The sequence below is a fragment of the Macrotis lagotis genome, chromosome 2, assembly GCF_037893015.1.
Source record: "Macrotis lagotis isolate mMagLag1 chromosome 2, bilby.v1.9.chrom.fasta, whole genome shotgun sequence".
NCBI classification, from domain to species: Eukaryota; Metazoa; Chordata; class Mammalia; order Peramelemorphia; family Peramelidae; genus Macrotis; species Macrotis lagotis.
In genome coordinates this window covers 34,753,758-34,778,390 of record NC_133659.1, presented here as the reverse complement: position 1 = coordinate 34,778,390, position 24,633 = coordinate 34,753,758, and the positions used below count along the sequence as shown (strand labels likewise).

Here is a 24,633-nt window from a genome sequence, read left to right as displayed (position 1 = left end):
CTGGACAATACACTTACCATGGATAAAATGTCACACTTGGAGTCAGGAAAACCTGATTTGAAATTTGATCTTAGACTCACTAGCTGTGTGACCCTGGACAAGTCACTTAACCTCTTTCTGCCTTAGTTTCCTCATCTGTAAGATAGAAATAATAATAGCATTTATCCCCTGGGATTGTTGAGGATCGACGAGATATTTGTAAAGCACAAAGCATAGTGTTTGGCAATAGTAAGAGCTATATAAAAGTTAGCTATTATTATTCTTGGGGAAATCCAATAACTGGATCATTAAAAAGATATTTGAGAACAACTAGAAAAGGAAGCTATCCAGAAATCTCTCAGATATTTCTGAACTCACTTCATTCAGCAACACTTCATGCTAGTCTTTCCAGGCTAACCTGAAGTCCCATCCCTCAGCACTAATGCTCCATTACATTCCTATATCATAACTTGTTCCACCATTCCCCAACAAATGGGCATCCCCTCAATTTCCAGTTCTTTGCTACTACAAAAGAGCTGCTATGTTACTTTTGTACAAGTGGGTCTTTTCCCATTTTTTATGATCTCTTTGGGATATATATACCTAGTAGTGGTATTGCTGGATCAAAGGATATGTCCAGTTTTATTGCCCTTTGGATGTAAATGCCTCCACTTTTTCCTGGTTCTCCTCCTACCAGTCTGACCACTCCTTCTTAGCTTCCTAGTCCTTATCTTTATCCATAACCTATCTTCAGGCAGTCTGCTTTGTTCCCTTTCTTAGAATCTCTGACTTCCTCTGAGATTCAACACTGGGAGCTTTTCCTGATTTCCATTTCCCCTCTCCAGCAATCTCATCCACATCACTTTGTATTTGTTAGTTTCCATCTTGTTTTCCTTTCTTATGTTTACATCGTATGTATGTATGTATGGGTAAGGAACATGTGCTTTTTGTTCAATTGGATTGAATCTACTACAGCACCTACTGTTTGTCCCAGTCCGACAAGAGAGCACCTTGCTTCCCCTCATCCAGGAGTCTCTTTCTCCCATTACTGGCCATCCTCTCACCCAATTGTTCCTAAAGTCTGCAGCCAAATTCTTGCAGCATAGAAACTGCCCACCCCTTTCACAGGAGGAAGCTCTTGGAGGGATAACCCCAATTGTCCTGCCTTAGAAAGGCTCAAACCCCATTGCTCTTCTTCCTCCTCTGAGCCATGTGGGCTGATCTTGCCCAGACCAAGCTTCCTCTCTGCCTTTCCAAGTCTTTTTTCTTTTCCCATTCTTCCAAGGAGACCTTTTCTAGAGCCTCTATCCTGGAAAATCTGGAGCAGACAACTCTCATAAACCTTGGAAGCCTTTGATTCTTACACATTGGGGTCACTTGGCACCAATAGGAGCAGACAAACACTCTCAGAAGTTGCCTGAAACTTGGTCCTTCAGACAATTAGAGATAGACAAGGACACAGAGATGGAGACAGAGAGTGAGAAATAGAGATGGAGAAAGACAGAGACTGAGAGTCAGACAGAGATGAGACAAAGAGAATCAGACAGAAATAGACAGAGAGAAACAGAGACACAGAGAGATAAACAGAGACAGAGAGAACTCAAGAAGCCTTCCTGGAGAAGTTTGGCTCTAACTTAACAGACAAGGAATTATTCAGCTTCTTGAAGACCTCCACTGACCTCCTCAAGGTCAACCTTGAGAGTCTTGTTAGGAAGTCCTTTCTGATATCCCACCCACACCTTCTCTTCCACCCCACTCCATTTCCTTCCCTCTGAGGCCAAGGAGAAGAACGATTCCTTTTCATAGGACAGTCCTTCAACTGCTTTAAAACAGCTCTCATGCCCCACCCCCTTTGCCTGTTTCTTCAGCTGAACCCCATAGGATGGGCCATTCCACACCTGCTGGAGGTGAGAGGAAAAGCCCTCCAATTTAACCCCACTAGTCTCTGTTCCTCTAATGCTTCTTTTTGATTATGTGGCTTAAACGTCCTCTGAGTTTTTAAAGGCTCCCTTACTTTCCTTCATTCTCAGCTCCTGTCCAGCACTGGCTCTCTAGAGGAACACTGTTCATGGCAGGCCTTGACAACCTTCTGTATCCATCCATCCATCCTCTGTGATCTGCCCCAGCTTCCCAGTTCATAGAAGCATCATTCACTGTCTCGTACTTATTATTCCAACAATGTATTCAGACCCAGAGTTCATTTGGCCCTGAATTCAACATAAGAGGTTGACTAGGTAGAGAAGCATGAGACCCACCCTATGGTCAGAGTGGCAGGAGACATTCCTGGGAATTAGACTGAGTCACCATTGTGGTTTGTAGAAAAACAGAGGGTTAGAGGTAGATAGGTGGTGGAAAGGAAAGATTGCTAGGCACAGACTCGAGAAGACCTGAATTCAAATCTGATCTTAGATACTTATGGGTAAGTCACTTAATTTCTGTCTGCCTTAGTTTCTTTAACTACAAAATGGGGATAATAACAATGATAATAATAATAATGATGATAATAGTTCCTTCATATTAAAAAAAAAAGGGCCCGCACCAACCAAATTGATGGTGGCGTGACTTACACATTATTTTATATTATAGAGAGAAGTGTGTTAAATAGCATTTACCTCCCAGGGTTGCTGTAAGTATCAACAAGATAGAATTTGCAAAGTACCTGGCCTATAGTACCCCTGCCTAAGAAAATGAAAAACTAACCTGTTATAAATGGCTCGAGAATACTTAGTCCAGAGTGATTAAATTGATTTTTATTGAGATGTCTTAACAAAATGGCACACTTCTCTCATGGTGGGAGAGAGGGGCAGGGAAATCCCATCATACAAGCTCTTCTATGCACTTTGAAAGACTTTGTTCCTGTCCCTTCATGCCAACCATAGGCTGGGGTCACAAATCTAATTGATACTTTGGTTCCTATGCATTTCCCCACCCTGCTCTTTATACTAATGAGCAAGAACAGATGGATCTCCTTGAGCATGTGCAAAGGAGAAGGTCAAGACTCTTGACCAGTTAAGGACTAATTTCTTCTAATCTAGTGTCTCATCCTTGAAATGGGATTAGGAGAACTCTCCCATTTTTGTGACTGGCTGGGGCCATTGTCCCTTTGAAATGGATTTCAAAGGGCCCCCCACACACACCCTGTGAAGACCAACAATGCCCTTCATTCCTCACAAACCACAGGGAGAAAAAACATGGAAAGACAACATGAACTGATGCAAAAATGAAACGAACAGAACCAGGAGAACATTATTGTACACAGGAACAGCAATATGGTTTTTAAAATTTTTTTATAAAAATTTTATTTGTTTTTCAATTATTTACAATAGTTTCTAACCTATCATTTTTGAAAGGTTTTGATTTTTACAATTTTTCCCCACCCTCCCTTCCCTCCCCTACCCCCCACAGAAGGCAGTCTGATAATCTTTACATTGTTTCTATGCTATACATTAATCGAAATTGAATGTATTGAGAGAGAAATCATATCCTTGAGGAGAAAATGAAATATTAGCGATAGCAAAATTATGTAGTACATAAGACACTTTTTTTTTAAAATTGAAGGTAATAGATTTTGGTCTTTGTTCAAACTCCACAGTTCTTTCTCTGGATACAGATGGTACTCTCCATGGCAGGTGCTCTAAAATTGTCCCTGATTACTAACTACACTGATGGAATGAGCAAGTCCATTAAGGTTGATCATCACCCCATGTTGCTGATGGTGTTAGGGTATACAGTGTTTTTCTGGTTCTGCTCATCTCACTCAGTTGTATCAGTTCATGCAAATCCTTCCAGGCTTCCCTGAATTCCCGTCCCTCCTGGTTTCTAATAGAACAATAGTGTTTCATCACATACAAATACCAGTTTGCTAAGCCATTCCCCAATTGAAGAACATTTACTTGATTTCCAATTCTTTGCCACCACAAACAGGGTTGCTATGAATGTTTTTGTACAAATGATGTGAAAAGCAAATAATTTTTAAAAAGTAACTATAGGGAATCATTTGAAGGAAACCATAGGACATTAAGATTTAGAATTATAAGGGGTTTTAGGAATAACCTTGTTTTACCTTTGCATTTTTCAGATAAGGAAAAGAAGGCAGGGCAATGACTAGTCCAATTTCAGATCAGAAACAGCTACACCAGAACTCAGGAAACTTCCTACACTCTTTCTCCCTCACCTTGCTTCATATGTCAACCATAAGCCTTGGTATTCCACACCCCCTGTTCATTTCTCTAAGTCTGATCCCCTAATTAATTTGGGTTTAATCTGGGAAGAGTTTTGCTGGGGAGGCTGCAACTGACATCTGCCCAGAACTAGGAAAGACTTAATGGTCATGGAATCCAGTCCCTTAGTTTTCCAGAGAAAGAAACTGAGGCCCAGGGATATTCAGTGACTTACCCATGATTATTCAGTAGTAGCAGAGATATAATAATGATAATAATAATAATCACTGTTATTATTATAACAACTAATATTTATAAAGTGCTTTGAGGATTCCAAAGCTTTTTACAAATATCTCATTTGAACTTTGTAATAAACCTGGGAGATAGGTGCTATATTATTATTTTTGTTTTACAATTGAGAAAACTGAGGCTGACAGTCTATTTGATTTGTCAAGATCACACAACTGGTGTTTAAAACAGGATTTGAACAGAGCTCTTCCTACTGCCTCAGTGATCAAAGCCCAGACCCCTCTACCTCCAGAATCCCAGGTCTCTGCCTGCTCCAGTACACTGCAATCTCAAGGACAAGCATGTTTTTTTTTACTTTTGCAAAGCAAAAGTGACTTGCCCAAGACCACACAGCTAAATATGTGCTGAGGCTAGATTTAAACTCAGGTCCTCCTGATTCCAGGATTGGTGTTCTATACACTACACCACCTAATTGCCCCAAGGGTGAGCATCTTTATGGTACTTTGAGGTCTCACTTGACCATCACAAAGACCCAGGGAAGGAGGCACTATACTCTGAAGCTCCAGGGTAAATTGCCATGGCCCCACAGGAAGTGTCCCTTTCCCCCCTGGTCAGCAGTCCCTTCCATCACTCATCTGGGGCTCTTGGCAATGTCTTTTCTTTGAGTAGGGCACAATTTGGGTGGGATGGAGATCAAATCAAATTAGATGTTTCTCTTCTAGCTACCAGAGAGATCCAAGATCCAATGAGGAATTCCCATGAGTTTCCTGTCACCTGTGGGAAGGCAAAAGGCATTTTATACAAGGAAAAAATGAGCCAATGTGAGTCTTATGTCCACCTTGGGAGAATCCATCTCAGAGTGATTGATGGTGGGATGAATGGAAGGGTGAATGGAGAAATGGAAAGAGAGATGGTTGGAGGGGTAGGTGGAGGGATGGATAAAAAGGTAGATCGAGGGATAAGTGGAAGGATGGACAGATGGATGAAAGGAGGGGTGAATAAAGGAAAGGACAGATGGTGCAAGCAGTCATTATTTCATGAATGTCTGGTACGTTGAGGTCATTCATGGGACTTTCTGACTCTTTCTAAATGGTCTTAGAAGTATTTATTAGTATTTACTATGGGCATGATCCAGTGCTAAGGCTCAGGGTATTTATCAGGATTAGGAAAAATCCAGTCCCTGCCCTCTAGGTGCTTACAATCTTATTTGGGGAATACACGAACATAATGAAACTCAGATACTCAACAGCCATACATAGAGACAAGACCTAAGATTTCATTGGTATAAGGAATTCCTGCACAAGGAAATTCCTCCTCCTAGTGCAGGTCACCATCTTCCCTGCAATTTGTAGTCTTAAAGATTTGCCTTTTTGTTGTTGTTCAATAATTTGAGTTGTGTCTGACTGTTCCTGACCCCATTGAGAGTCTTCTTGGCAAAAGTACTGGAATGGTTTGCCATTTCCTTCTCTAGCTTATTTTTTCATGAAAGGAAACTGAGGTAAATTGACTTGCTCAGGGTCACACAATTAGAGTTTAAGGCCAAATTTCAACTCAGGTCTTCCTAAGTCCAAGATTGACTCTCTATCCACTGTGCCACCCAACTGCCCCAAGATTTGCCTAGAGCAGCAGTTCTCAAAGTTTTGGGTCTTAGGATCCCTTCATTTAAGAATAATCAGGAGTTTTTGTTTATGTGGATTATACCTTTCAATATTTACCCTATTTGTCAGTCATTGTGGAATTAATGTAAAGAGAATTCAAAGGAAGTCATTAAAGACCAAGGAATTTGGAGAAGCTAGACTCAGATCACGAGTACCCTATAGCCTGGATCAAGTGAGTCCACACAAACACTTAATGATCAATATGAACCAGGCACTTTGCTAAGTCGGGAATACAAAGAAAGGCAACAAAGCAAAAACAGTCCTGCTTTTGAGGAGATCACAATCTAATAGAGGAGAAAATATGCAAATGATTAGATCCAAACAAACTACAGAAAAGACGCCATGGGGATCAACAGAGGTCTAATCTCTTACGTGGTTTGCCTAAGTGGGAGGTGAGGGGGAAGGTTGGGAAAGCGGCTTAGTGCCTAGCTCTGAGTGTTCCTTTAGAAGATCAGAACACGAATGTATAATGTATAAATGAAATTCCAGAATATTTCTTTGTCTTTCTCCATGTCCCTCCCTTCTCTCTCCCTCTCAATCTCTTTTTCCTTCTCTTTTCTTCTCTCTTTCTCTCCCCCTCCCATTTCTTTTTCTACTTCTCTCTTCTTTCCTCCCCTTCCACCCTTCCAATTCTAGCCTCCTCAGAGTGCATCCAGATGGTAGATGGGTCCTGGGTCTCCCTGAGAGAGTTTGAAATCAAAGGTGGCCGTGAACTTGCCAAAAATTGGAAGAAGAGCATCTATTGTAAAGGAAAAACACTGCACACCCTCATCCAGGTAAGACTCGAGATTTCTCTCTCCCCTCCTCCCCCCCAGCATTCATGACTCCTTGGCCAACCAAGCTGGCACTACCTCTCTGACTTTCACATGCCTGCCAACCTACTCTAAATGAACTCCCCTCATCCACCCATGCCAACACTCCCATCCACTCTCAGAACAAGCACAAATAATCCAACCAAATCCTCTACAGAAGTCATGGCTGCTGTCCAGCACTCCTAACCTGCTCAGATTTCCAAGTGTTGAGGATTCTAGCAACTAGGGACTCATTCTGTTATCACCATTCCTGTGCGAGGGTCCAGCCTCCGCGGGGTCCTTGGAACCTGACAGGAGGGATAGAGTCGGTGAAATGAGTTGAGTCAACAAGTGGGTAAAGGCAGGAGCAGGTTGACTGACTGTCAGCTGCTTAGATTTATTTTTATAGTCTTAGAATCATATGAAACAAACAAACTAAAATCATTTCCTTGGTTACAAAAGTATACAATTATCATCATTAATCATAGTTCATATGGTTACAAGTTTGATCATGTAGTGGTTACAAGTGTGATTATCAGTCATGTAGTTAATTTTCTTGTCCCTGCTCAGACTGTGATGACCTCAACCTGCCTGTTGCCTAGTTTGCTGCTGCATAGTAATGTTTTTGATTAAACAGAACTTTCCTTAGAATAATCTTTGATATAATTTGTTTAATGGAATGCTTCTATGTTTTTGTGCCACATATGTACTGTTTTCAATATGCTCCCTTGACAACCTATAGTGAGGATAGTTAAGTTTGTCCACCCATCCGTTGACTCCTTCAATAACTAATTTTCATTTCAGCCCTTGTTGGTAGACAGTACGGTTTCTATGACTTTTTATTCTTTCCCACAAAACTAAGGCTGTTAGAGTTCACATATTGGTTACCTATACTAACTATTCTCTCACCATCTTTATCATATATTCCTATGTATGATAAGGGGGGCAAAGCTGTTAATTTCCCTGGAATTCTATCTGACCCATCTTGTATCTGGTTTCCCTGTATATATTCTGACATCTCCCTGGAACTCCCAGTGCTGTGTCTTCCAAAGATTTCATAATGCTGAAGCCTTTTGTATGTTGCAGGGAGAGGCAGCACTGTTAAATTGGGACAGAGTTCACAATCTGTTTTATTCAAGGAATTTCTCTGAAATCCTTTATAGTCATTCCACTATTAGGATGAGTAAGTTTTGCAATCAATAATAGACCTATAAATATGGGTATACATGGAATCCCTATATATATATTGAAGGAGGAAATGTTCCATCAGGCAGTGTGACTGCCTTGAGTCTTCTTGCCGTGACTGTGTCAAACAGCTTAGAGACCCTGGCTCCCAACATTCCTGCACTGGTTTCTGGGGCCCTTTTGAATTATCTGTAAGAATTCAGGTTTACTCTCAGTGAAAATTGTTCTGTTGTCTCCAAATGTTTTCCTTTATCCATGTCTCCCTCTATCTCCCTTTCTCCCTCCTCTCCCTCCCTTATCTTCCCCCATTTTTCTGAGTTGGACTTGCCCATTTTCTGTTCCTTGAGCTGGCTTCCATCTTTTGTATGTTTGTAAAATATAAGTTGCCTCTCTTTCATTCTCTTCAGGTGAGTCTCCTTTTTCTTCCTCAATAGAATTGGGTTTCCCCTTGTGTCTTAAGAACTTAAATCTTGAAGGGGTGGCTAGGTGGCGCAGTGGATAAAGCACTGGCCCTGGAGTCAGGAGTACCTGGCTTCAAATCCGGTCTCAGACATTTCATAATGACCTAGCTGTGTGGCCTTGGGCAAGCCACTTAACCCCATTTGCCTTGGAAAAAAACCTTAAAAAAAAGAATTAAATGTTGAGAGTCTTTCCATCCTTCCTGGATCAACTTCCCTGTAGAATTTTAGACCGTGGTATCCTATTTATCTATTCCTATTATAGAATTGACTTATAGCAAGTAAACATTAAACCGTCATTTGTTAAATTTCTGATAGATGCTTGGCCCAGTTCTGAATTCTTTAACTGGAAAAAAGTATATAATTTTTAACGTAATTTAAAGATGAAACTATGGTGAAAAGTATACTCAGTGTTAGGGAGAGTTAAGTGGCATACTGGATTAGAACTCTGGGCCTGGAATCAGGAAGATCTGAGTTCAAATGTGGCTGCAGACACTTACTAGCTGTGTGACTCTGGACAAGTCATCTAACTCCTATGTGCCCAAGTTATTCATCTGTAAACTGGGAACCCACTGGAGAAGGAAATGGAAAATGACTCCAGTATCTTGACAAGAAAACCCCACAGACAAGTCCATGGGGTTACAAAGAATGAGACGTGACTGAACAACAACAAATGCTCAGCTTTGAAGGAAAATTTTCTCTTCCATTTCTTTTTCTTGCTGAGTAATTTTTCATAGTTAGAATCAGTGCTTTTTAAATATGCAAATTGCTTCTTCTGACTGTTGGTAAGAGAAGCACTTTAGGTTTGTTTCCATTCCTAGGTGAGTTACATATAGGATTTCTCTCTGTTGGGCTCCTATGAATAAACTATAAACTCTTCATCTTGAAAGTTAAAATCATCACACTATCTGGCTTCAGCCTGCCTTTCTTTCTTTCTTAAGATTTTTCAAGGCAACGGGGTTAAGTGGCTTGCCCAAGGCCACACAGCTAGGTCATTATGAAGTGTCTGAGGCTGGATTTGAATTCAGGTACTCCTGACTCCAAGGCTGGTGCTCTATTCACTGCACCACCTAGCCACCCCTCAGCCTGCCTTTCCTGATTGATTTCACGCTATTTATCCTCATGTGCTCTATGTTCTGTCCAAACTGGCCTTGCTCCTCCCCCTTATACCATACCTTATCTTTCACATTTTATACTGGTTTTTTTCTCTGATGCTCTCCTTCCTCTCTTCTACCCCTACCTTGGAATCTCTAGCCATCATGGATCAACCCAGCTGCAGCCTTCTGTATGAAGTCTTTCCTGATTGCTCTGGTTTTTTATAGCACCCCTTCCCTCTGTCCCATGCCAAAATTATTTTGTATATTTTGTATGTTTAGTTTATGTGCATACATACTGCTTTGTCCAAGCAAAATCTAAACTTCTTGAGGGTAGGACCTGTTCAGCTTTGTCTTTGGATCCCTAGCACTTAACAAAAAAGAAGACAGTAAACATTTAATAAATACTTGCTTAATTGAGTGGAGTTGAATTGTTATCATCCAGATGAGGTAATCGCAGCCTTCATTATGGTATTGTTGGCAAGGATATAAAAAAGGGAAAGGATGGTAGAGACATTGTGAAGGATCATGCACAGGATTAGCCAGTCACCTTCAGGAGGGAAATTATGGAAAGGGAAGTACACGGACTGCCCATGAGGCTTAGATTCTGAGTTTTCTCTTCTTCCCCTCACAGGAAGTTCAAAGTCAGAAGTGGAAGCCATTTGGGGAGAGGGAAGAGAAGACTGAGTTTTGTTTAGATGTCTAGAATTTGGTATGAAATTTGGAGATGGATACTATTAGTGCAAATTTAGAAATATGTAACTGGGGTGGAGGGACAGGAGAGGCCTCAGACAAGGACACTTCACTTACTAAGTTTTTGTCCCTTTCAGGAAAATATTCTACCTTGTCCTCAAAGCATATATGGCAAGAGAAAAAAGGTAATTATGATCTGACCTCACCTGGTTGGCTACATGGTAGCTGTTCCTACTCTAAGTATTCTTAGATTCCTAAACTCAAATAGAAATAGAGGTCATTAAATTGTACCTAAGGATCCTTGCGAAATGCATATTGACTTAGAAAACCACATATTAATGACATCTATGTTCTGTTGTATTTTTATTCATCTTGTTAAATATTTCCTAATTACATTTTAATCTGGTCTTGCTGGCAGTGAACCCCATCATGTTTGCCATCTCTGACCTAGGGGACCCTAAGGGCATCAAAAATGATGCCACTCCTGGGCAGAGTGTCTTGAATTTATTTTGAATCATTTGTTTTACACTTGGTTTCTCTCCTTATAGAATGTAAACATCTTGAGAACAAGGTCTGTTTCATTTATATATCTATAACCCTAACACAGAACACCAGTTCTTTCACATAGCAGATAGTTAATGAATGCTTTGTTATTGATTATTTTCAGGAAAATACTTTGTGAATATTGTCTGATTTCCTAGAACCAAGAAGCCAGTTAAGCTTCAAACCATTAAAAGGGCAGAACTGGAGTTATGAAGATGTGATAGAGAAAGATATGGGTCTGTCATTGGGATGGACATCAGGAATACCACACATAGAGAAAATAAGATCATCTTATTTTTTTACTCAGTTTTCATACAAATATTTCATCCTCCTACCCTACTAGTCACACTAAATGAATTCAGAAATGAACTAATAGGCACTAAATGAGCGTTGTCTCTGTAGATCCTCCCTGCAGATAAAACTGGTAATCTGCCAAAATTCAGGAAAATAATACCCCAGCGTCAACCTCCACGTGCTCAGGTAAGTCCTTCCTTCATTAAGAAGTTGGTGCCTCATTAGTTTACTCCTAAGTTTTATTTTGCTCTCTGCCAGCCTCAAATGCTTTGTAGTTTCTGGGAAGGAGTTGTTGCATTATTCAGAGTCTCCACTAGTTTTTCTAAACTGTCAGTTCTCATGTTTTTCTTCTATTCTTCCTTCAACAGTTCTGTTTTCATCTGGAAATAAAAGCCAAATTTCCTTTGAATCGCAAAGAATTCCAATTTCTCTGAAGGTTTTCTTGGTCAACCCTTTCTCCATCCAAGGGCTATGCTTCTAATAGGCTTGGTCTTTCCTCCCTCTTCCACCATTCATTGTGAGGGAGCTCATTTCTTCTTTCTCTTCATTAGTTTTCATTCTTTCAGAGGTTTTTCCCAGTAGTGTTTCTTTCCTCTCCCCTCATTTTCATTTTTTTTATCCTGTTTACAGTTGTTTTTTGGAGGTGAGGCCAATTATGTTGAAATGGACATATTGCTCTTTAGAATAGAAGGCAAACAGAGCCACTGATGAAGAATGACATCTTTCATGGCCTTCCAGGTCCAGAGGAAGGATATTTTAGGATGGTCCCACTGAGGACAAGCATACATAGGGCTTAGGTTATCTGAGATATGGATTAGCTGTGTCTTGGTCATTGGAAAAGAGATCATAGATTCCCTGAAACATTGAAATTCATTATCAAATGAGATAATATTTATGAAAAGGGTTTAGTACATGAGACCTACATAAACACTTATTCCCATTCCTTCCCTCTGAAGGTCCAACCATGATAGAAAAGCTAGCTGGGGAGCAGCTAGGTGGCACAGTGGATAGAGCACCAGCTCTGGAGTCAGGAGGACCTGAGTTCAAATCCAGTCTCAGTGTTCAAATCTGGTCACTTACTAATCGCCTAGTTGTGTGACCTTGGGCAAGTCATTTAACCCCATTGCCTTAAATAAATTTTTTTTGAAAAGAAAAGATAGCTGTTTGCTTCAGAGCCACTCACAGAAGTATGTTTGTGAGGCTGAAGAGACCAAGGGGGTCTCTTCTATTTTAAATGGGGCAATGGATATAGTGCCAGACCTGGAGTAAAAAAAAAAACCTGAGTTCAAATCTAGCCTCAGGAATTTATTAGTTCATTATGTAACTAATCACTTAAATCTTCCTCAGTCTCAGTTTCTCAATCAGTCATATAGGGCCAATAATAACATTTACCTCTCAGGATTATTGGGAAGAACAAATGAGATAATATTTGCTTAAAGTACTATATAAATGATAGTTAGTATTACCACCATCATCATTACTATTATTCCATTCAATCACAAAAGGATAGTTCATGATATAAAAGTGTTGTCCTGGCTCTAAAGGACCAATTGTATGGGGGCTTTCCCCTAATTAGTAGAGATTGATGACCTAGTTTAGTTCCCCATGCCTCCTGATGGTGAAACTTGAAAATCAGAAGGACTGGAATCACTCTTCTCTACAGCCTTCATCAAATCTACTCCCTTGTCAGAGGGCGGAACCTTGAGTAATCAATGTCTGATTGGCCCTTGGAAGGACTGACCTCCTGTCAAGGAGTTTCCCCTTCTTCATTTTATATGCAACTCAATATTCAGTGAGCTTTGGCTCTTCTGACAGTATTTCACAAACTTAATGATTGCAATATAGAAAGCTCACTTCTTGGACCATCATGGTGGGTGATTTCTGTCCATGTCACCGCTCCCCTCCTCTACCAGTTGAAGCAAGGGTTGACTGCACAAAGAAATAGTTGGGTCTAAAAAAGAAAAGAAAAAAATGAAGGTCAGAAATAGCTGGGTCTATGGAACTACATAGAGTACCGGACAATGGGGAGGATAGAAGGAGGGACTTGGGCCCTGCCCTCCTATAGCTTACAGTCTATTCAGGGAGATGGAACCATTGACTCAAAGAATCATAATGCAAGATACTGGATGCAACAAAGTCTAGTAGAAAAGCAGAGGCATCCCTAGAGCTGACTTCATTCTTCAGGCCTCAGTAGACAGAGCTGAGATGACTGAAGGGGAGTCTAGGAAGAGGGGGTGGTATCAGACAGGTGGAGAGGTGGGAATGGTCATTGCATCTTCAGGGAATAAGTTTACACAAATTGTAACCTTTTCCTCACACCAAACCTAAACCCACCCTGGGCCCACCTGTCCTAGTCAAGCCTATAATTATTCATTTGTCTCTTGGGAAAAGCCTCAAGATGCTTAGGACAAGCCCCTGGAATAGCTGAGCTAGCAGACCCTTACTTAACTTTGTGATTCATTATTTAAGAACACAAGTAGTTAAGAAGAAAGAGGGAGGGTAGTAATTATTGGGGATTCTCTCTGGAGAAGATGACCTTCCCTTCCTTCTGAGGGGTGGAGAGCTGTGGCAGTAGATCCTTGGGCACAGACTTCACTGAGTTAGGGAGTATGAAGGAGGATGGATAATGGGAGGAGATGAGAGGATGAGGAGGATGCAGGGGTCTGAGTGGCCTCCAAGCATCCAAAGGATAGCACTGGTCATACCAGGTAGTATACAGCCAGGGAGAGGAACCAGAGTGGGGGAGAAGTGAGTTTGCATAATCAGGGGCAGGGAGAAGGATATTTGTTTCTGGAAGGCAATTGGAAATACAAGTTGGAGAAGGAAGCTCCAAGGGGGCCCTGTTCATTAAGTATTTCTCCTTTTCTGAATACATCTACATCCCATCCTAAAAAGAAGGCACTTCCAGAGAAAGAAGGTAATTTTAATGTGACTTTCCTCCAGGAAATGAATCCTCTGAGTTAGGGAGGATTTGGCAGCTGTTCCCAAGGTTCTCATGGGAGGAGAGACAGAGCCAGGAATCAAAGGGAAGCTACAGAGAGGGTGACATTGAGATTCATAGCAGGAAAACCTTCCTCATTCCAAGAGCTGTCCCTTGGTAGAAGGAATGGTGGGGGGAAAGAGGTTGCCATAGTTAGGATTAGTGCATTTTTTTTAATTAAAAAAATTTTTTTGCAAGGGCACTGGGGTTAAGTGGCTTTGCCCAAAGCCACACAGGTAATTATTAAGTGTCTGAGGACAGATTTGAACTCAGGTACTCCTGACTCCAGGGCCGGTGCTCTATCCACTGCACCACTCCAGGATTACGGCATTCTTGTTTAGGTCTAGGTTGAACTGGATGGCTGCTGGGGTCCCACCAGCTCCCAGTTCTGTGATTCTTGGAAATCTGAAAACTCTTCATTTGCAGAGTATTTTGGGGAAAAGAGAAGTTAAACTTTCTTGTCTTAATAATTAAAGCAATTAGGACCAAGGGTCAAGATGGACTTTGTCCCTCTTCCACACCCCAATGCCCCTCTCTCATCAAGGCCACATGGAGGCCAATGCCTTCTCTTAAATTAGGGAATGCTACCTGTAAATCAAGGCTAGCAACAGAAACAGTATTAGAATCAGGGTGTTCCTAACCCTAATTCCATCTCTCCTCCCTTTAGTCATTCATCTCAGAACTCTGCCAGGGATCAAAGTGAAATGAACTGGCTCGCCCCTTTGGAAGACTGGGCACTGGCAGTTCAAAGGCTTTTGGCTTCCAGCTCCAAGCTCATGCACAGATCACTGTTAGACAAGGCTCAGCAGTCACACCTGCCATGCCCTCCTTTCCTCTTGTCTTCTTCACAGTCCTAGTGAATGAGACATGCCCTCCAATTGGCCCCCAAGCCCACTTCCACTTACCACTTATGGGTCCTTCCCAGGGAGATCAAGAGCCATCTGGAGGAGTGTCTAGGTGGTGCAGTATACAGAGCACCAGCCCTGGAGTCAGGAGTATCTGAGTTCAAATCCGGCCTCAGACACTTAATAATTACCTAGCTGTGTGGCCTTGGGCAAGCTGCTTAACCCCATTGCCTTGCAAAAAAAAAAACCCTAAAAAAAAATAATAGCCATTTTGACTAGTCCACCTCTTGATCATGCTGGACATTTCCACGATAATATATTTAGTTTTATGACATGTCTTTCATTTTCCTATGATTTCTCCATCAAGAGACACATGTAACCCACTAGTGCCACTGGGCAAGATTCCGCTGCTCCTACTGATGAGCTGAGATGCTGACTCCTCAGAGACCACCATATTCCATGGCTTATAGCCATATGGAGCATCCCTAGAAGAATGTTGGTGTTATTTGTATGAGATAATGAAATATACAGAAAGTAAGGATAGGTCAGGTCAGAAACAATCTGTCACTACCATCTTTGAAGCAGATAGACTGAGAAAGTTGTCCAGAGGCCCAAGATGGCAATTGGCTCGCCACATGGCCAGCAAGTCTTAGAGGTAAGACTCTGCCTAGGACCTTCTTGATTGGAGAACCTGTCCTCATATAATATGCTGTATCTCATTCAAAATAAATACAAGATCATTTTTAAGGGAGACATTAGGGTCACAGGAGGGAATGAGAAAGCAGATAAAAAAATTCCCATAGAAAAGGGCATCTAAGGTGAGCTTTGAAGGGAAACTGGCAAACTGACAGAGGGGAGGAAAGGGAGTAGACACCCAGTATAAGGGCCCACAGATGGAGAGCGAATGCTGTGTGCAAATACCAGAGGAGAGCCCTTTGTTTGCCCCTTAGAGCATGGGAAGGGCAACATATTTTGGAAAACTAGGTTGAGATCAGGCTATGAAGGGCTGTATACTCCAGAGAAATTTATATTTGATCTTGGCCTCACAGTTCAAGTTAAAGAAAAGATCTGGGTTCAGGAATTTCTAAGAAACTGGTACTCAAGAAGTGATATAAAGAAGTTCTTGGGGCAGCTAGGTGGTGCAGTGGATAGAGCACCGGCCCTGGAGTCAGGAGTACCTGAGTTCAAATCCGACCTCAGACACTTAATAATTACCTAGCTGTGTGGCCTTGGGCAAGCCACTTAACTACTTAACTCCATTTGCCTTGCAAAAACCTAAAAAAAAAGTTCTTTATTATTTTGTGGCTCATCAAGTGGGCAAACACACACACACACACACACACACACACACACACACACACACACACACACACACCATTTGGAAAAAAAAGGAAACAGATTCTCCCCACAGATGCAAGAAACTTACCCAGCTTGAGAGGGAAAGAGATGTGTCAGGGAAGAAACATCCCTGAAACTGGGGTTCAAGTAGAAAATTACATACCCTAAGAATGTGCATGAGAACTAGAATTGGATGCCAGATGTGGAAGGAAGCCTTCCTATTTACTAGAGGTGACAGAGAAGTTCTAGTGATCACTTATCAATAGCAGTTTTGGGGTGAAGGGAGTTTCTTTATTGGGACAAGCTAGGTTATCTTTCTAGGGCAAATCCATCAGTAACCATTGCAGCAGTCAAGGAATGGGATCATAAAGACCCACACCAAGTGGTGTCAGAGGAGAGAAGGCAATGTCAATGAGAGATGTAATGAACATCAAAGCAAGACTTGGCAACAGATTGGCTATGTGGGGGATCAAAAGACATGGAAGTTACTTGTAACACTGCCATGTTGGAAAGGGGATATTCCTTGTGATCCATCTGGCTTGGAAGTCTGTGGTGCTCTGCTCTCTGGGGTCTTTGTCCTGGGCCAAAGGAATCCCTCAATTCTGGGTTGAGACCTAGCACGTGCACTAATGGATCGATCTGTTTTCCACAATGTTTTCCTCAGGACAGGGCTGAAATGCCAGTTCCCAAGCTATGCTTCCAGCCTGTTGCTGAGTGATCTCCCTCATCACTAGTTATTTTTTTTTTTACTTTTTATTTATTTAAGGTGATGGATTAAGTGACTTGCCCAAGGCCACACAGCTAGGCAATTATTAAGTGTCTGAGGTCAGATTTGAAATCAGGTTCTCCTGACTCCAGGGCCAGTGCTCTATCCACTGTGCCACCCAGCCACCCCTCATCACTGGTTATTGATAGAGATCAGGGATTTTTGATTCTGCTGGGCTAGCAGAAAGAAGGTCAGAGTAAGACCCTTTTGACCCAAGGGGTAAAGAGCCTGGCAGTTTGCTCTTTCCTTCAGCAGTTCCCCTGATGACCACCCCATAACAATTTTCAGGATGCCAAACCCAAGAATTTTGCCCATCTCCCCAGTACCAGAGTACACATGAGCACACACAAGTACCCAGTCATGCAAACAGCCTAAGAGAGCTTTCCTCTGGAATAGAGAGAGGACCACTGTGGGCTAGACACTGTGAGATACTGCTGGGTGAAAGGACATTGGGCTTCTCAATGAAGTGATGGCACACTCAACTCAAGGCTCCTCCCCATCCTGGGGAAATACAGAACCAATGGGAGCACCGAGCCTTGATATTGCAGAGTAACCCATAGGATGGTTGGCTTATGCCTTCCAAGTTCTCTCCATATTTTAGGAGAGGACAGGAGATCCTGGCATTCGGGGTTCATTGCCTAAGGAAAACTCATTCTGCATTCTGTAGGAATATGCTCTGACTCATACCTGTGTTCTGTTGTTTGCCATAGAGAAAGAGACATTTGAGCCTGTCGCAGTTTCCAGGTTAGTACCAATTTTTAATTCTGTGGAAGATTTATAATTTGCAAAAAGAAATACATTATGACTTAGGGTAATGACAGTATGTAAATCTTCTTCACTGGTAGTGCCATATATGGCGTGTGATCATAAAAATACCAACGATAATAATAATAGTTAGTATCAACATGGTGCTTTGGGGTTTTTTATATGTTAATTGATTTGATCTACACAACAATCCTAGGAGAAAAGTGCTTTATTATCCTAATTTTGCAGAGAGGAAACTGAGGCAAGTGGCAGTTACGTGACTTGCCCAGGGTCACAAACAGGATTCAAATTCAGGTCTTCCCTACGCCTAGTTCAACATGCTATCTGGTGGTCCACCTAATTGCTTGTGTAACATATATACACATATCTATATCTATATCTATATCTATATATATATATATATATACATTTATATATATATATATAGAGAGAGAGAGAGAGAGAGAGAGAGAGAGAGAGAGAGATAAACATGTATAGATTGGTGTGTATGTGTAAACCACAGCAGCTGAACTGTAGGAACAAGGAGACAGCAGTTTTTATCAGTAACACTAATGATGACACCAGTCTCTCTCTCTCTCTTTCTCTCAAGTTTCCAATATGATTATCTTGGCATAAGAAAGAGCAAGGGGTTCTGTGAGAACTTTTTTTGTGGCATGACAATGAAGCTTTGGGAAGTTCTGCTTACCTAGGTGCCATTTAACAATGTATTTAAATCAATAAAATCAATTAAAATTATTAAAATTAAATTAAATTTTAAAAATTATTTAAATATATTAACACCTTTAAAAATAAATTAAATCTATTAATTTATTAGAAACAAATTAAATCTCCTCATATTCAAAACAAATTAAACTTCTAAAATTTATTTTAAAAACTCTAAAAATTCAAAAATATAGTGACCCCTTAATTTATTAAAAAGAAATAATTTTTTAATTTGTTAAATTTTGTTAATTTTTAACTTGTTAATTTGTTAAAAACAAATTAAAATTCTGAAATTTGTTAAAAATAAATTAAACTGGGGCAGCTAGGTGGCACTGTGGATAGAGCATTGACCTTGGAGTTAGGACAAACTGATTTGAAATCCAGTTGTAGACACCTGATATTTACTAGCTATGTGATCTTAGGCATGTCATTCAACCCACCAATGCCTCACCAAAAAAAAAAAAAATTAAGCTTTTAAAAATTTATCAAAATTAAACTTTAAAATTTTTCAAGAGGAGAGAAGAGAAAGGAAGGAAGGAAGGAAGGAAGGAAAAGAAAGAAAGAAAGAAAGAAAGAAAGAAAGAAAAGAAAGAAAGAAAGAAAGAAAGAAAGAAAGAAAGAAAGAAAGAAAGAAAGAAAGAAAGAAAGAAAGAAGAGAAAGAAGAGAGAAAAAAAGAGAGAAAAGAGAGAAAGAAGAGAGAAAAAAGAAAGAGAAAGAAAGAGAAAGAGAGAAAGAAGAAAGGAGAGGAGTGAGAAAAGGGGAGAGAGAGGAGAGAGAGAGAGAGGAGAGACAAGAGGAGGGGAGGGGAGGGGAGAGGAGAGAGTGAGTGAGACTGTGTGTGTGTGTGTGTGTGTGTGTGTGTGTGTGTGTGTGTGTGTGTGAGAGAGGAGAGAGAGGAGAGAGGAGAGAGAGAGATCTAGGTAGTCTGGTATAAATTACCAGGTGAAACCTGGGACCCTGAGCATTTCAGTAATTAAGTCCTCTAATCCTCACCCATCTGCTAAGTTACAGGTGAGTTATACTTAGTTTTGCTATAGGGAGTTACAATGCCAAGAAATCAGAGCTCCTGGAATGGTGGTAACAGTGGGGACAGACAGGCAGCATGATACCAACCCAGCCCCAGGCCATCATGCTCCCTAGGAATCTGAAGTAACTACTCTTCCTCACTGACTCCTCCTTCCCCAGAGACTTCTGAATTCTGGCATAGCTGCTAGGGGATTCTTGTGTCATCCATCACTCCTTTTTCAGACCTTGTAAAAAGCAGCCCGGATCCCACCGCTTCTCAGCAGGCTGCTATCCAGGATCCTGTTCTCCTGATTTGGGGTGAATCTCATTTTCAGTTTCATAGTTGCTTGTTCTTGAAGGAGATCAGAATGACCTCAGCATATACTCTAACACGAGAACACATGGGTCCCACGACTAGTGAGAGTCAGATTTTGAAGAGAGCCAGGCATTCTCACTTGTCTGTTTGGGGTGATTGTCTTATTAAGGTTTCCCTCCCTCACTTTTGTTTTGGCAGTCCTGCCCCTAACCATCTCTCTGTCTCTCCCTCTCTCTGTCTCTTCCCCCTTCTCTCTCTGTCTGTCTCTGTCTCTCTCAGACTCTCTGTCTGTTTGTCTTTCCCTCTCTCTGTCTGTCTCATTCTCTCACTCTCTTTTGTCTTCCCCTCTTATTTGTCTTCTCCTCTCTCTCACTTCTTAATCTTTTTTCTCCCTCCTTTGTCATCTTTTTATTTCCTCTCTTTTTTCTCACTTTCCTTTATCTATTTTCTCTCTTTTTTTTTCTTTTCTTTTTTTCCATTTTGTAATTAGTCCAACTCTATTATTCCTGCCTGGTTTTCTTTGGTAACATGGGATTGTGTAAGGGCTAACTTTAATTGGCTTCAATTGTTTCATGGAATTTCCACTGGATTTACTAGCAGATGATCACTGGTTTTGCTTTTTAGAAGGACTGGTTTGGCTGTTCCATTTTTGTTTGTTTTTATATTTTTCTAATTAGATGCAAAGATATGTTTCAACATTCATCTTTTTGCAAGTTTTTGAGTTCCATATTTTTCTACTGTCTTCTCTTCCCTCTCCTCTCCCTAGGACAGTGACCAATTTGATATAGGCTGTATGTGTAAAACCATGAAAGAAGAATTAGAATACAGTGGGAAAAGCCATAAGAAAGAAAGAAAAAACATAAAAGATGTTTTAAAAATTAAGATTGTTCCTTTTTTTGTAGTTACCTACAGTTACTCTTCTCTGTTTTCTGGTAGTTCCAGTGAAATCTCACTTCTAGAGATATGTGTTGCTTCAGTTTTCATTCCTGACAGTGACTTGGCCTCTTTGCCCAAGTTCAGTTGGTTGAGGATCAGTTGGGGTTTACTGGCACCTCTGAGCACTGACTAAACATCCTCATTTTTATTTTCTTGTGAAAGGGAAAAGGAGAAGAAAAGTAGATTCACTGGAAAACCGACCCAAGTATGAAGCCCAACTCCGAACCAGGAAATGGATTCATGTGGCATGCAGAAGGGGCACCGGATGCCTGTACAAAAAACGCTTTGCCTCACGTGAGTTCTCAGAGAGGTTGCTGGTATACCATTTGAGGCCTTCCTGGTTCATGATAAACACATCACAGCCCTTGGTTCTAACATTCCCCAGGGGACCTCACTTGACAAATTGGACAAAAGCAGAAACTGAAGGAGAAATAGTTTCCCCCTTAACTATGATCATGTGGTATCAGTGTCCTTGGGTGGCACAACCATGAAGACAGACAAATTGGCTCCAGGTGAGAAAAACCTGAGAACAGATTTGATGGTCAGAACTGAAATACAATTGTGATATCAGTTTGAGACCATGATTATAACATGAACCTGGAATTATCATTGGTGGTATTGACAGTCTATGCCAATTTCTAGGACAAAGCAAAGTGGGGGCATTTCTGTTTCTGAAAAGATACTTGTGAACCCCAGCAGCAACCTGGATTGAAATGCTAAAGTCTGGTCAGCAGGAAAAGGTGCTGTAGTGAAGTGGCCATGCTGGGTAAAGGAGTGAATGGGTAAGAAGAAAGGTCCCTCAAAAGTCACAGAGTCACACAGATGTACCAGCCTCACTTGTGGGTCATCCTTAAAGCTGCTGTTGACTCATTCCCATATTTAATCTTGATATTCTGAGCCCTGGGGTAATCCAACAATATATTTATGAAATTCATTAATGGATAAAAATTTCAATCCCTCCATTAAGCAACTAATTTCGGAACCCGCATAGCAGTTTATCCAATGTTATTTATTTAATAAACTGGAGAAGTAGCTTTTTCCAGTAATAGTTACTCATGCCCAGTGGTGTGTAGTTAAATTTTAACATCCAGTTCTGTGGAGGGAAAAAAATGTACCCAACATACTTTAAAATTTAATCTGATTATTCATTTTTTCTCCATAACTTCCTAGCAAGTAAGCAAAATACAAAATCAAGCCTTGATTTGTAACATTTGACATTTATTGAGATATAAGTGCACCTATTGAAAATTTAACAATCAGCTAGCTCTAGCTCTCTGGCATAAACTGACTCCAGCATACACAGACACCCTCCTCATTTCTGTCTGTCTCTGTCTTGTCTCTGTCTGTCTCTGTCTCTCTGACCCTCTGTGTGTGTGTGTGTGTGTGTGTGTGTCTAGTCTGTCTCTATCTCTGTCTCTGTTTCTGTCTCTCTCTCTGTCCTGTCTCTGTCTGTCTGTCTCTCTTTCCATCTCTCTGCCTCTGTCTGTCTCTCTTTTTCTGTCTCTCTGTCTCTGTTTCTGTCTCTGTCTCCATCTCCATCTCCATCTCTGTTTCTCTCTCTCTCTCTTTGTCTCTGTCTCTCTGTCTCTGCCTCTCTGACTCTGATCTGTCTCTGTCTCTCTCTCTCTCTCCTTAATCCCTTAACTTTCTAATGTTGGGGAGGAGGGAGTAGGCAATCATAATATTGTGTTTGTTATAGAGTTTGGAGATGAAAAAGCATGAATTCTGGTCGCTGTGGAAAGTTTGGGAGCCCTGAGAAATGGGTAGAGGTAGAGAAAAGACTTCTTGAGTGAATTCCACAGGAGGTAGATGGGACATCAGCAACCTGAGGGGCAACAAGAAATCAGAAATCACATCATCCCCAAAGCCTGAACAACTATTAAAATTACCAATTCTCCTCCCCTGCCTCAGGAAATTATCTCAGTTGGTTATCTAATGGAAGTTGATTGAAGGGACTATGATAGCACTAAATAAAATTTCAAGTTAATGAATATGCAATTTATTGACTATGAAATAATAAGAAGAATAATAGGATTTATTTAGCACTCTAAAGTTTGTAAAACTCTTGACATCTGATCCTCCCAGAAATTCTGGAGGAAGGTATTATTATCATCCCCAGTTTATAAATGAAGAACCTGAGTTAAAGAGATATTAAAGGAGATGCCCAGGCCCACTCAGCAATTAAGTGTCTGAGGCCAAATAGAATCTTGAGTCCTCCCAACTCCAAGGACAATGAAGTATGACATCCCTGAGCTGCCTCCAATAACTACTGAAATTAGTAAAATAACTAATATGAAATAATATCTAATAAAACAAAAACATAATTGATTATTTGTGGTAAGAGCATAGCCAGAGTCCTTTAGACCTTAACTTTTACTGCAAATGACTTTCACTTATTTTGATTGTTTTAGAGATCTCTTATTTTTACATTACCCTAATTTCTCCCAGTATACTTCCCCTTTCTCCTCCACTTTTCACAGAGCCTTCTCATATAACAAATAACATTTTTATAAAAAAACAAAAGAAAAAAACCCGAGAATAATACCAGAAAATAGATACATTTGTCTTCATTTTATGGGCTACCTATTTCCCAAAGAGATGAGGTAAGGTTGTTGCCAGGCACATGTTAGCATGTTACAAATATTATCTCATTTTCATCCTCATAAAAACCTTTGGAAGTAGGTGTAATTATTAAATCATTTTACATTGAGACAATTAAGGCAAACAGAAGTTAAATGATTTACCAGGGTCACAAACCTTGTAAGTATCTGAGGTTGAATTCTAATCCAGGTCTTCCTGACTCCATGCCCAATGCTCTCTGCATGGTCCACCTCTCTTTCTCCTCTCTTCTTTTGAGCCACACTTATTATTTATAATTTTCCAACATTTACTTTTGATTGGTTTATGGCTGTTCTTTCCATTTACATTATTGTCATCATTATATATGTATATTGTATTCTTGGCTCTGCTTACTTTACTCACCATCAGATGTGACTCTTTCCATGTTTTCCATTTATTACATTCATCATTTATTACAGCACAATAATTTTCTATCACATTCATGATCCACCATTGATTTAGCTGTTCCCCAGGAAATGAGTAGCATTTTCTTTTGCTATCACAAAAATTATTGATATAAATATTTTGCTATATATTGGGATTTTCTGCTTAGCAACGAAATGTCTTTTGGGGGGATATAAAACCCAGTAATGGAATCAATAGGTAAAAAAGACATTTTGGTCACTTTATTTGCACAATTCCAAATAAATTTCTAAAATGGTCATACTAATTCACAACTCCACCAACAATACAATAGTATGTTCATCTTCCCCTGCAACATTATTTTTCCCATCTTGTGTCATTTTTGTCAAATTTCAGGGTGTGAATTTTCTCTCTCTTTTTGATAATTGTCCATATCTTTTAACCACTCATTTCCTTTACTTCTAAGATACGATCTCACAATATTTTATATACTTAGGTTAACAAAACGAGTCTTGTTATAAGAATCCTTTTCATCCTCTTGCCAAACATGACAAAAAAACATATCTTCAGTTTTTCTCAAGATCTGATAAAATTCTCTTTATAACATTGCTTTATATCATAAGACAGTTCTCCCAAGGAAGAAATTTCTTCTCAACTTCCTCTCTGTCTTCTCCATAGTGTATCTCAAAAAGATCAAAATTAAATGCAAATAATACTCTCCCTGACTCCACAGAGGGAGGTATCTCCTAGAAGGACTTCTGGAATGCTAGTTCTTAGGTTCTCTGGGTCTTAAAGTGGCAGATAAAAGGCCCAGCATCCTCATTTTTTCCCCATGTTGTTTCTCCAGTCCTGTATTTTCAGTTACCCGTTGGACATTTCCAAATGGATAATGG

At 40.4% G+C, this 24,633-nt stretch overlaps 1 protein-coding gene across 4 annotated transcripts in view; it reads left to right on the top strand.

Annotated features, from left to right (window-relative positions):
- The window catches only part of LOC141512596 (uncharacterized), a 51,390-nt gene that overhangs the window by 16,303 nt on the left and 10,454 nt on the right, over nucleotides 1-24,633 (top strand). For 3 of the 4 annotated variants that reach the window (XM_074221659.1, XM_074221660.1, XM_074221661.1), the window contains exons 10-15: nucleotides 5,111-5,209; nucleotides 6,683-6,822; nucleotides 10,405-10,452; nucleotides 11,213-11,290; nucleotides 17,744-17,777; nucleotides 20,921-21,052. In XM_074221659.1, coding sequence (XP_074077760.1) covers nucleotides 5,111-5,209; nucleotides 6,683-6,822; nucleotides 10,405-10,452; nucleotides 11,213-11,290; nucleotides 17,744-17,777; nucleotides 20,921-21,052 — 531 coding nt within the window. The remainder of the gene's footprint in view (nucleotides 1-5,110; nucleotides 5,210-6,682; nucleotides 6,823-10,404; nucleotides 10,453-11,212; nucleotides 11,291-17,743; nucleotides 17,778-20,920; nucleotides 21,053-24,633) is intronic. The other variant, XM_074221662.1, reaches the window with a different exon arrangement.